General features: G+C 34.7%; 1 protein-coding gene across 1 annotated transcript; it reads right to left on the bottom strand.

The window, feature by feature from the left end:
- Positions 1-5,859: 5,859 nt before the first annotated feature.
- On the bottom strand, positions 5,860-8,608 carry LOC131599076 (protein PARTING DANCERS-like). The gene is made up of 9 exons (XM_058871570.1): positions 8,484-8,608; positions 8,321-8,385; positions 7,556-7,680; positions 7,385-7,473; positions 7,183-7,278; positions 6,994-7,088; positions 6,879-6,919; positions 6,691-6,774; positions 5,860-6,608 (listed from the first exon to the last, which is right to left on the bottom strand). Exons 2-9 carry the CDS (start codon positions 8,373-8,375, stop codon positions 6,459-6,461), a joined length of 735 nt encoding a protein of 244 aa, XP_058727553.1. The 5' UTR covers positions 8,376-8,385; positions 8,484-8,608; the 3' UTR covers positions 5,860-6,458.
- Between the last annotated feature and the right edge of the window lie 3,268 nt (positions 8,609-11,876).

Here is an 11,876-nt window from a genome sequence, read left to right as displayed (position 1 = left end):
TGGGATGAGTTAGACAATTATCGCCCTATTCTTGCGTGTTCTTGCGCTATTCCTTGCTCATGTGGTGCGGTTGCTTCAATCCAGAAGTACCATGAACAAGATTGTGTAATTCGTTTCCTAAAAGGATTAAATGAAAAATTTAAGCATTCTAAGTTGCAAATCATGATGATGAATCCTCTATCAGACATTAATAAAGCGTTTTCTCTTGTTATTCAACAAGAATGTGAGATGCATAATTCTACAGTTGCTATGAATTCTATTGGTAATAACAATGAGGAAACTGTTGCATTCCAACTTTAGACTAACTCGGTAAATTCCAATGGTAAATCTTACTACTCAAAAGGAAAGAGGCAGGCATATAATGGTGCTCGAGATCATAGCCATGTATGTTGTAACACCCCTTTTCTAACCCCAAATATATCATACAATCTCACAGAGTAATCATGCATAAGGAAAAAGGGCACCACATGTTGATGTCCACAAAATGAAAATCCCAAAATAACATACATATAACATTCATAATATGCAAAGATCATATTGTAACACAATTTGAAAATCTCATGCTTTCATACATTATGCATAAACGCTTGCGGAAAACAATTGAATTTCTATTAAAATTTTCAATGAATATATCTCATACTATATTCATCTACCAAATTCAAATTAACATCGCCAAACATGCTATTTTGATATCCACAATCTAGGCCATGTAGCCTTAAAATAACATATCCAAGATATCAAACGAATACATCTGAATATCCAACAAAACATAGGAAATAGCAATATTCAAACATAAACATAAGTCTAAAAAAATCCCCTCAAGTGTTACATGATCAGAGCATATGACTCGCTACCTAATCTAATAACAAACTCAGGAGCTCCTTGGCTAAATCCTCGAACAAGCTACTACTCGTCTGAACTTGCACGTTACCAACAAAAGGGCAACGTTCAAACAGAAGGGTGAGAATTCAAATTATTATAGAAAACACAATAATGGGAAATGCAAATATAAACAAGCATACATTTCACAATTCATCACTCTTCTCAAAATAGACAATTCACATACCATATATCAATCATCATGCAAAGCAATCTCATAGATACAAAAACAATCACATAGCACACAATGTGACTCGAATGTATAAATGTGACTCAATGCATGTGGTACCATGTGAACCCAAAGTTTCACCGTATTTCGATTCAATATCTAGAATCCAAGCCACACTTTCGAGCCGGACAAGATCAAAGCCAATACGCCTATCTCCAATTAAGGATCACATCATCTACGCCTATTTACATTCAAGGATCAATGTCCCTTACCATGTGAACCCAAGTTTCACCGCTTCCATCATCAAGTCGATCATGCTATGAATGTATGTACAAATACCAATATTATATGCAAATAAGATTATCTCATCAATCTTAACTTACCGCATACCATAATAATTCAACTCTATGAATTATCCACCAACTATACACATCATTCACAATAAAATTAACAATTACAACAAGCACTACCACCATCATATATCCAATCACAATCATCATGAATATATTACCACACATCATACCAACAATTGGTATTCACCACATACCAAAATATAACGCACACAAGATAATTACATGTTATTTCACATAACAACATTATTATTAATCAATCAAGTGCTAATCAATCCTATATTATCATATAGAACATCACAATAGCTTTCTAACGCTTCAAACGACGCTTAAAAGGAGTTGCAGATCAAAAGATACAACATTTCAAAGTTTGGAAAAAGTTCCATACACCGCTTAGCGACCTTCCAACGGGCTTATGGAAGTTCAATTTTCAACAAGTCAGCTTGAAGTGGGCTTGTGCAGACTAAAAACAGAAACTTTCAGTTTTCACAACTCCGCTTAGCGGATCAGCTCCGCTTAGAGAGCTCGCGCATTTTCTAATTTTCACCCAGTATCCGCTTAGCGAGTCAGGGGCCGCTTAGCAGACATGCGATTTTGCAGGAAAAAAATCAGAAAACTCATAACTCAATCACATCCCACTACTCAAAAACACTTTCAGACATCAATAAACATCAATTACAACCAGTATTCATCATCCTTTAACAACATTCATCATCAAAATCATGTTTAAACATATAAATCCATCAAAATTAGCATAAACCCTAACTTTTCTATGTTTTCATGAAATTGAAAGTTGAAGAGAATACATACACAAACACATTACCCAATCATATAATCTATAAGAACTTGGATTCTAACCCTTACATCTTGATAAAATCCACCCTCTTAATGAAATCTACAATCCTCTTCTCTTTGTTCTTCTCTTAGCCTCTTTTCTCTTCTTTCTATCTTTTTCTCTTATCTCTAATTAAGTTATCTCGCAAAACCCTCTACTAACTCTAATTGGTATTGGGTTAACCCACCCGACTATTCTTTCTAACTCAATTAGGCTGATTAGCTAATTTACTATATTTCTACCAATTACTAAATTAGCTCAATTAACACGTTAACACATAATTAAATAATTATCACACCAAACACTAATTAAATAAAACACACAACATCAAATAATCCTAATTAAATAAAATAGCTAATAAAAATAGGATGTTACATATGCACCCATTGTGGAAGAACAAATCACACTATGGAGACTTGTTTCATGAAACATGGTTTTCCACTTGGGTTCAAAGGGAAAGGAAAATAACATAGTGCTGGTAATAGTGTCCAATCTGTTTCTGCAGTTAACTTTGCATCTGATACTTCTCCACAAGGCTCAGCTCCATCTTCATTTGGATTCACTCAAGAGCAGTACAACAACATCATAAAGTTGCTTCAACAGTCTAAACTGAGTCCCAAGCCAATTTCATTTCCACTTCCCCTTTTTCCATGAATTCCCACTCAACCACTCCAAATGGTAAGAATGCTACTCTATGGATTTTAGATACAAGTGCAATAGACTATATATCATTTGATAACGCATCTTTTACTGCTTGCACAAACATCATATTTGTTCATGTAAACTCACCCGATGGCTCTCATATCACTGCATCTATGTCTGGAAATGTCATTGTTTCATCACCCCTAACTTTGCATAATGTTCTCTATATGCCTAATTTCCATGTTAACCTTATCTTCATTACTAAACTTGTCAATAGTAATAATTGTTCTATGCATTTCACTGCTGATACTTGCCAAATCATGCAGAATCTTTTCAAGGCAATGATTGGTACATCTAGGTTGCAACGAGGATTGTATGTTCTTGACTCTGCACCTCAACCTTCTGCTTATAATTCCAACACTCAACATACTCAAACTCAACTTAACCAACAACCTTATCCCTTTCTTGATGATCTGCCAAATATGCCCAGGTCTGCTACTATCATTGACTTGTCAATTCCTCTTAAGAATGACTAACCTACTACCTCCCTTGAAAGTGACACACCTGATGTTCTTCATGGTTCTGTCAGATCACCTCTATCCCATAATCCTCTTAACGAGTCTGTTACTTCCCCTAAAAATAATTCAGCCAATTCAGATTCCCTTAGCTTCACATATCACAATCAATTTGATCACCTTCCCTTAAATAGTCCCATCCATACTACTGATACCTCTAGTTATGCAGGTCATAGCCAGTCTGCTCACTCTTCTCCTAACAGTTGTATTCCTATTCCTAGTTCTGCAGGTCATAGTCAGTCTGTCCAATCTTTTACCAACAATTGTATTCCTATTCCTATCAATCCTTTCAATGACCTTGTTGATACCAATTCTCCCCTTCCCGCAGACCCTTCTATTAATACTAGTCTACCTTAGCCTACACGACAATCCAATAGAGCCTCCCATCCACCAAGTTACCTAGCAGATTACCACTGCTACTCTGTTGTCAATAAATCTCATGCATTACATTCAAATGATTTTAACATTGCATACCCTTTATCTTTATTGCTTACTTATGATAAATGTCTCTCATCTTTTAAACATTTTTGGTGTGCCATATTATCTAACATTGAACAAAAATTCCTTCACCCAAGCCATTAAGTTGGACTGTTGTAAAAACACTATGAATGTTGAGCTACAAGCTCTTGCTGAGAATCACACTTGGGATGTTGTTGAATTGCCTTATGGTAAAAAGCCTATTGGATGTAGGTGGATTTACAAAATCAAATACAGGGCAAATGGTTCTATTGAGGGATATAAGTCTTGATTGGTGGCAAATGGCTACACACAGATGAAAGGCGCTGACTATTTCGATACATTTTCACCAGTTGCAAAAATCACTACAATTAGAGTCCTCTTGTCTCTTGCAGCAATTAAAGGTTGGCACTTAGAACAGCTTGACATTAATAATGTTTTTATGCTTGAATAAATTGTTCACCCCCGCATTCTTGGTCCATATACCAAGCCCTAACCCACTCTTTGTAAGTCCATTGCCATATGCATCGCCATCAACCTTGTTTTCAAACTTCAAACTCTTTTCACAATAAACCTTGAACATAATCAAGTGACCATTTCAAACTCTTTTGTGCATTTGCACTCTTTTTCTTTTAAAACCCTTTTTCAAAACAAACACCATGTTTTCTTTTTGAGCAGAACTACAAATGATCTTATTTCTCCATTGCACAGAGGAGGTGTGTATGCACAAGATGCAACGTCTTACCGAACATACTTTAAAAAATAACAAAAACGTTTCTTTTCTCATCTCTTTATTCTTTTGCAAACAAAACCGCTTTAAATTTAAAAAACACATATTTTCAAAAGGTTCATAGAGAGTACCACAGATGTGAGAGGTGTTAATACCTTTCCCTTGCATAACCAACCCCTTATCCAGATTTCTCTTTGTGGGTTTTATCGGTATTTTCCTCTTTCCTCTTTTGGAAAGAATAAAGTTCGGTGGCGACTCTTGCTTTGTGAGTTAAGTTAATCAATAGCTTAAACTAAGATTTTTCCGCCGCTACACTATGATTTTGAATGTTGATGACACTAGCCTCGATAATCATGATGTCTCAAGTTTTGGTGGATTGATTCGAAATGTTGATGGTTCTTGGGTTCACGGTTTTGTGAGGAATATTGGTTATTCCAACATCCTTCATGTTGAGCTAATAACGTTATATCATGGTTTGCGTATGACCTGGGAACTTGACATCAAAGACATGGTGTGTTATTTTGACTCAAATTCGACTATCAAACATATTTTAGAGTCTGTTAATATTTGGCATCACTATGCCGCAATTCTTCAACAACATTAAAGAATTTCTCTATAAAAAATGGCGAGCTCAAATATTTCATATTTTTAGTGAGGAGAATGCTTATGCTGACATCCTAATAAAACATAGAACTGATAATGATGCGGCGTACCGATTTATTTTGCAGAACCTCCTATTGGAATTATCGGTCTATTATTGTTGGTTTCATTTTTTCTTTACATGTTAAACCAAACATGTATCACACTAACGCTATGTCTGTGGAACGTCAAAACAGCTGCAGACGTGCGTCGATCAAAACCCGGGATTTTTAATACTTTATTTTCACGGCAGAAATGGCTAAACGTATGCTTATAATGCTAAACTTGAAACCAAACTCTTTATGAATGTCTGAACAGGTATTCCGTTAATATGTCATTTTACATTGACATGTCACAAATTTTGCCAAACAGTCTCAAAAGTCAACTATTCAAAAAATCAATTATTCAAAAAATTAGACTTTATATCACCACGAAAACTGAAACATAGACTTAAATCAACTATTCAAAAAAATGAAACAAACATGAAAGTCATACAAAGTTTAAGTTAGTCAAAAACGTTGAAAGTTTATATTATATGTATATATATATAACCAAAAACTAAACTCTCAACACAATAGCTAATATACAATAATTATTTGCGTCAAAACGCTGATTCATCAGAAATAAATAAGAAGGATGAGAAGAAAGATGTCTTACTCTTATTTAACTGTACTTGTTTTGTTTATTGCAGCTATGAGTCTTGTAGGAAATCCAAAACATCAAATAGATGCGCAACCCAATGGACTCATCAGTAACAAGGTGTCAACTCAAACAAAGCCGCCTGTTCCTATTCATATCCCACCACAACCACATATATCTCATCGATCGCCATCTCGACCACCTCCTTAAGATGCAAGCATAATGATTAAGAAAGTACAACAGCAAAGAAGCGTATTCTTATACTCAAACCTTAACTATGATTTTCTAAGTTGCCAACATTTCCTTTTGTTGTAGGCTTAATTAGTGTTCTATTTTTATGTTTGGATACTTATTTGTTTTTCAGTCTTCTGTATTTGGTTGCGGGTGCTTACAGTACCATCTCTTACTCTCTTTTTAATAATTTGATTGAAACAATGAATACTGGATTAGCATAAATCCCATATTAAAACAGTTCAAAGTGCTTCTTTTCGTATCTAGGCAAACAAATAAAACTACAAATATGGATTCCTTTGTTGTTTTGTGATCAGTTGATCTTGGGACTTAAGTAAAACTTTGGATCCCTAAGAAACCTTGAAACCATCTCTGCCTTGTCAGTGGAAAGATCTGTGTTCTCCAGAATTTGCTCTTTTGATGCCTTGGCAATTGCTTGGACAGAACCAATAGCTTGACTCAGCTGAATTGAACCATCAGAATAACAAAATAACTCAATCTATATCAGAATAACTAAAGAGTTTCCTTGTAGTAGAGAGATGTACCGCATTTGCATCGTGATCGTCAATGCCTGGGATTGATGTAACAACTTTAAGGTAAAAGTTCATTCCTTGCACCAACTTCTTCCTCTTCAAAACCATAACAAATTTCATACATCAATATGCTAGTTTCACTTATGTGAGTCCTTGCAGCTACATAATATGAAATTTTAATGTAAAATCAATGAAATGACCTCAGCTTTAAATTTTTCTTCAATTCCCTCCTGCTTGTATACTGCAATTAGTTGAAGAATAAAAATAATAAATTGGAACTACACATTAAAACTAAATACAAGTTTCAGGTTCTACCTCCAGAAGAATGGGCAATTTTTACCATCTTTTCAAACCCCATCTCCAAGTCCTTAACTGGTATAAATGTAGGCTTGCCAATCACCATCCCAAATCTTCATACATTCATAACCAAGATCCATGTTCTTTCATCATTCATGCCATAAACAGCTAACATTAATCAATCAGAACAGAAGTAACATAACTTACTTGAAATATGAATCAATAAATGAATCAATTTCCTCTTTTCCTGGGAGTGTGATAACAACGTAAAAACGTGAAAACTGAGCCTTCAGTTGCTGAACTCTGCACCAGAAAATTCAAATCAAGCCTAAACTCTTTGCAAGGTATAAATTCTACTTAAACATCACTCAAAGCATTAGCAATGACTTCAAAACAATAACATATTAACCTGTTGAAGATTGGAGCCACATTGTTACAGTCCCAGTTTGTCACAAAAATAAAGGCCACAGACAAACCTCCACAATTGAAAATAAAGTCCTACAAAGAAAATCCTCAAAATTTCAGTCATCATTTCATTTGAAAGGAACAAAATACAATAGGCAAAAAAACATGCATTTACCGGAGCAATTGGCACAAAATTAAGGCGAAAGGAATTTGCAGAGAGGAAAGTGGAGATAAAATCAATGAAGGACAAATGTTGATCCTCTTTCCATGAACTTCTCATCAAACAAACTCCATTTCCACCTACAATAATTCATAATAATGGCCTCATTCTAAACAAGTTATGATAAGAATGTAATTTTTTAGTGATTAAACATTTTCACAGGCAAACAAAGCTAAACCAAATGCTGTCATTACTCATTACAATTGAGTAGAAAATTAAAATTAAAATAACATATCTAAGAAAGTAAAGCATTAAGAGAAGAGTAAAAGCATTTTTGCAAAGTTTCCACAATGAATGATACCTTTAACTTATCCTTAGATCAATCTGATGAGAATAGCTTTCTTAATAACAAACAGTAGTATAAACACCACTGAAAAAATGTGTGTCTGTGTCAGTGTTCGAAATCGATAGCGTGGTTACGTTTAATCTATTTGTTTGGTGTTTTTCAAATTATTATTAGTATCGAGTATCAACATCGTGTTTTCGGCGTCCCTGAGTCATAGCATTCCGCAGTTAAATACTACTAACTAAAGAATGAGAATCCGAAGTTAGGGAAAAAAAATTGAGATACAATCTCAAGAATCTTTTCTTCAAGCATAGATCAATTTCGCATCAACCGTTAGTTATAGTTTTATGAAACGGAATTCAAACAGATCGTAAACTAAAAATAAAATTCTTATTAAACGGTGTTTTAATCGGTGAATTAAGAAAAATCGTTACCGGAGGAGAATGATCCGTGTGATGGAGTAGTTGAGTCTCTTCGGAATGAATCCATGAGTGAATCACTGAGTCAACAATATCGTTAAGAGTGAAGAAAAATATCGATTGAAAGTTTAAATAGCAAAAAGAAAAATGAAAGGAATGAGAAGAAGATGAAACGAACCAACGGCGGACGAAGGATTCTGTTACGGTGGTGTGCGGTGGTTATAGTTACACGGCACGGAAATGAGATCGAAGGGAAGCGCGTTGGTAGCCGTTCGTTCATACAAAAAAAAATGGTAATAGTTGTTTCCCGCCTCGACGAAAGAACATCAAACCAATAGGCAAAATATTTAATGCGTGAAATGTAATTTTGATTTGAAGTTAATTTTGATCAGTAAATCTCAATTATATTCATGTGTATTGTGTATGACTTTATAATTAATTAGGACAAAAGTTAAATATATTTAATGATCAAATAATTATTTTCTCTAATATTGTAAAGATTATTCTCTCCTGTTTCTATAATAAAAATAAATAAATAAACAATCGTTAGTTGTCTAGTGGTGATCGGTGTTAAACTTAGTAGGGAGGACTACGGTTGAATCCCCGCAACTGTGATTGGGAGGAGGCTGAACCCACTGGATGTCAGAACTGACCTCTAAATCGGACTATACCGGCGGTGATAAGCCAAAAAAAATTTAAATAAATAAATAAATTTATTGAATTAAGTATACAATTTATAATAGATATATTGATTATTCAATAATCTTATAACATAAAAAAATTATAATAAAAATTAAAGAGAATATTACATTGACCAGTGTATATGTGTATTGGTCAAAAAGAACATGTGGGCGTGTTCCTTCTAAAAGGGTAAGAGAATTAAGAGGTCTGGTTGGAGTTTGTTCATGGCAGCGAGAAACCTTGTAAGAAGATGTTTTACACTAGTCTTAGGAGTCTTCCTCACGTGAGGTGAGAGGCTCCGTGGGTGAATGATATGCTTAAATATATACATATGAGAGGTGTGATCAGTATGAGTTATCATACGTGTCCCCCTCACATGAGGGAGGTGTATTTATAGAGGTTTTTTGGGCCTAAGGTTTGGGTAACCCTGAGTGGTAACTACTCTCTCATGATCACGAGAACTTATTGACCATTTAATATTTAGGGAGTAGTAGTGAACTTCCTCTCCCTTGACTAACGACTCTACACACATCATCAGTGTCAGGGGCGAGCCCATGGGTCATTGCCTAGGCGGTATCGCTCTTGGGCGAGGGTGCCCTTGTTTAGGATACTTACAAATATAACACTACAACATCTAATTGCTCTCATGTTTTCTTACTCATCACTATATGTTAAATTCTTAATGTTCATTGATCCTAAAAGTTGTCATCATATACATCATTTACAATCTTTGGGAAGCAAGAAGCTGAGACAGGTTTAGGAATATATCTCAAAGAATCAGTTGCAACATATACAAGATAAAAACTTTGTTGATTCTAGCAAGAACCAAGTCCTCAACAACCTCATCTTCCTCTTTAGATGATTTCAAAATCATAAAGGCTTTCAATATTCCCCTTTCCATGAGTGTCTTTTACTCAGATAAACTTGCGGATGCCTTTGATCAGATTCGAAGAAGAACTACTATAGTTCGTAAAGATTCCCTTTTGCAGCTTCATCCAAGTGCATGGGCTTTAATAAAGGAGTTTGAGCTCTAGCTCGACTATCAGCTATGGGAGCTTTCTTGCCGCCTCTTTTCCACCTTTTTTCTATGGTGCGTACTTCACCAGATAGTCTCATGGACCAGGGGTTGATTTTACTACATTAGGATGTTCCTTGGTTTAGTGCTTACTCTAAGAACTAGGATGACTTTTAGGATGATGTTGTTAAGTTACCTCGATAGGTTACCTCGATAAACTCCCGAACCTTGGAAGCTCATCATGACTTCTACCACGTCCCTGATAAGTTACCTCTTCTTGTTGGCTTATAGGATTTACCTGTGAGTAAGTGTACAAATAGGATTCAAAGGTGTTAGGTCTTGGTTCATTTTAAACAGGAACCTCTTAAGGCTGTCGTTTATTTGGATTCCCTTGCTACGAGGGTCTCAGCTATGAAGAGAGATTTGGTCCTTCTGAGGTAAAGGCATCCATGTTGGGGTAGTGATTGATCGACACTTGTGCCATTGTGGGGGCGAATAGGTAATCTTGAAAGAAAATAAATCTTTGGTGAGAACGGAGAGTTAGCCATCATCGCTTTTTTTTGACATGGCTTGTTTTTGAAAATGCATATAACATGGCTTCTATAACACCTTAAAACCCCAACGCAAAATATTAAGAATATTTTGAATATAAGCGATTAATCACATATAAGGTGTCACACAATCTCATCATAAGCCTACTCTGTAACATTGTTTAAATAAAATATATCTTAATGTCAACACCTGTCATCACATGCTCGCCCTAACATAGGCTCATCGCATCGAAATTAATCTATAAAACAACTCATCAATCAAATAAGTCTCATAATAGATCTCTTGTTAAAATTAACCCAGTTATGGAAAATTCCTTTGACATCAAAACAATGCAAAAAACCAGTAGTTATAACATCTAACTCTCGTAACAACAACTCATAATAAAATAAATCATAAACGTTCGCTATGACGGTGTTACAAATCAGAGCAATGAAAATCTAGTATGCATAAAACAGAAAAGGAAGAGTAGCCTCAATGTCATCCTAAATCTCTAAAGAAACTAATCATATCTACTTTCAGGCAGTTCAAACAAGTAACTTAAAACAACATAATTTCACCAAAACATCACAATTCAGTTTCACAGCAATTAGGTGAAGGATAGAAAAACACTTAGAAAGGGGGGGTTTTAATAAGTGTAGCTTTAAAACTTGTAAGATAAAAACAATTTGCACAATGATTTTTATCATGGTTCGTTGTTAACTAAACTACTCTAGTCCACCCCCTTGGAGTAATTTACCTCACCTGAGGATTTAATCCACTAATCACACAAGATTACAATGGTTTTCCACTTAGATAACTTCTAAGTCTTCTAGAGTATTCTGATCACAACCTGATCACTCTAGGAACAAACTGCTTAGATACCCTCTAAGACTTTCTAGAGTATACTGATCACAACCTGATCACTCTAGTTCTTACAAATTAATGTAAATAAATTCTTATAAGAGTTACAATGCTTCTTAAAAAGCTATTATCACAACTGTGATTTTTCTCTTAAGTTTAAGCTTAATCTCACTAATATATTACAACAGCAATGTAATGAGGTTGAAGATGAAGTTTGAGAGCTTTTGAATTTGACAGCGTTTCTGTATGTTTGTGTAACACCCGTATAATTTTAATATTAATTTAATTGGATTATTGAATTAATAATTAGAATTATTAGGGATTTTGTGAAAATAATGATTAAATGATGGTTTATGGCATTTGGGTCATATGAGTAATTAGTAAAAGAGGGAGGGTGGTTTTATAATCCTTTTTACTAAAATATTATTATTTTCATAAGCATTTGGGATTTGGGAAGAAGAAAGAACGTGAAAGAGCAAAGGG

The sequence above is a fragment of the Vicia villosa genome, linkage group LG4, assembly GCF_029867415.1.
Source record: "Vicia villosa cultivar HV-30 ecotype Madison, WI linkage group LG4, Vvil1.0, whole genome shotgun sequence".
NCBI lineage: Eukaryota > Viridiplantae > Streptophyta > Magnoliopsida > Fabales > Fabaceae > Vicia > Vicia villosa.
The sequence above is the reverse complement of the archived record's forward strand: the minus strand, read 5'-3'. Positions and strand labels throughout refer to the sequence as shown.

Excerpts from the sequence above, each read along its gene's own strand:
- LOC131599076 (XM_058871570.1), bottom strand. The coding sequence starts at position 8,375 with ATGGATTCATTCCGAAGAGACTCAACTACTCCATCACACGGATCATTC. Across the intron at positions 6,775-6,878 it reads AAGAAAAATTTAAAGCTGAG|AGGAAGAAGTTGGTGCAAGG; the intron begins GTCATTTCATTG and ends ATGGTTTTGAAG. Across the intron at positions 6,609-6,690 it reads ACGATCACGATGCAAATGCG|CTGAGTCAAGCTATTGGTTC; the intron begins GTACATCTCTCT and ends GGTTCAATTCAG.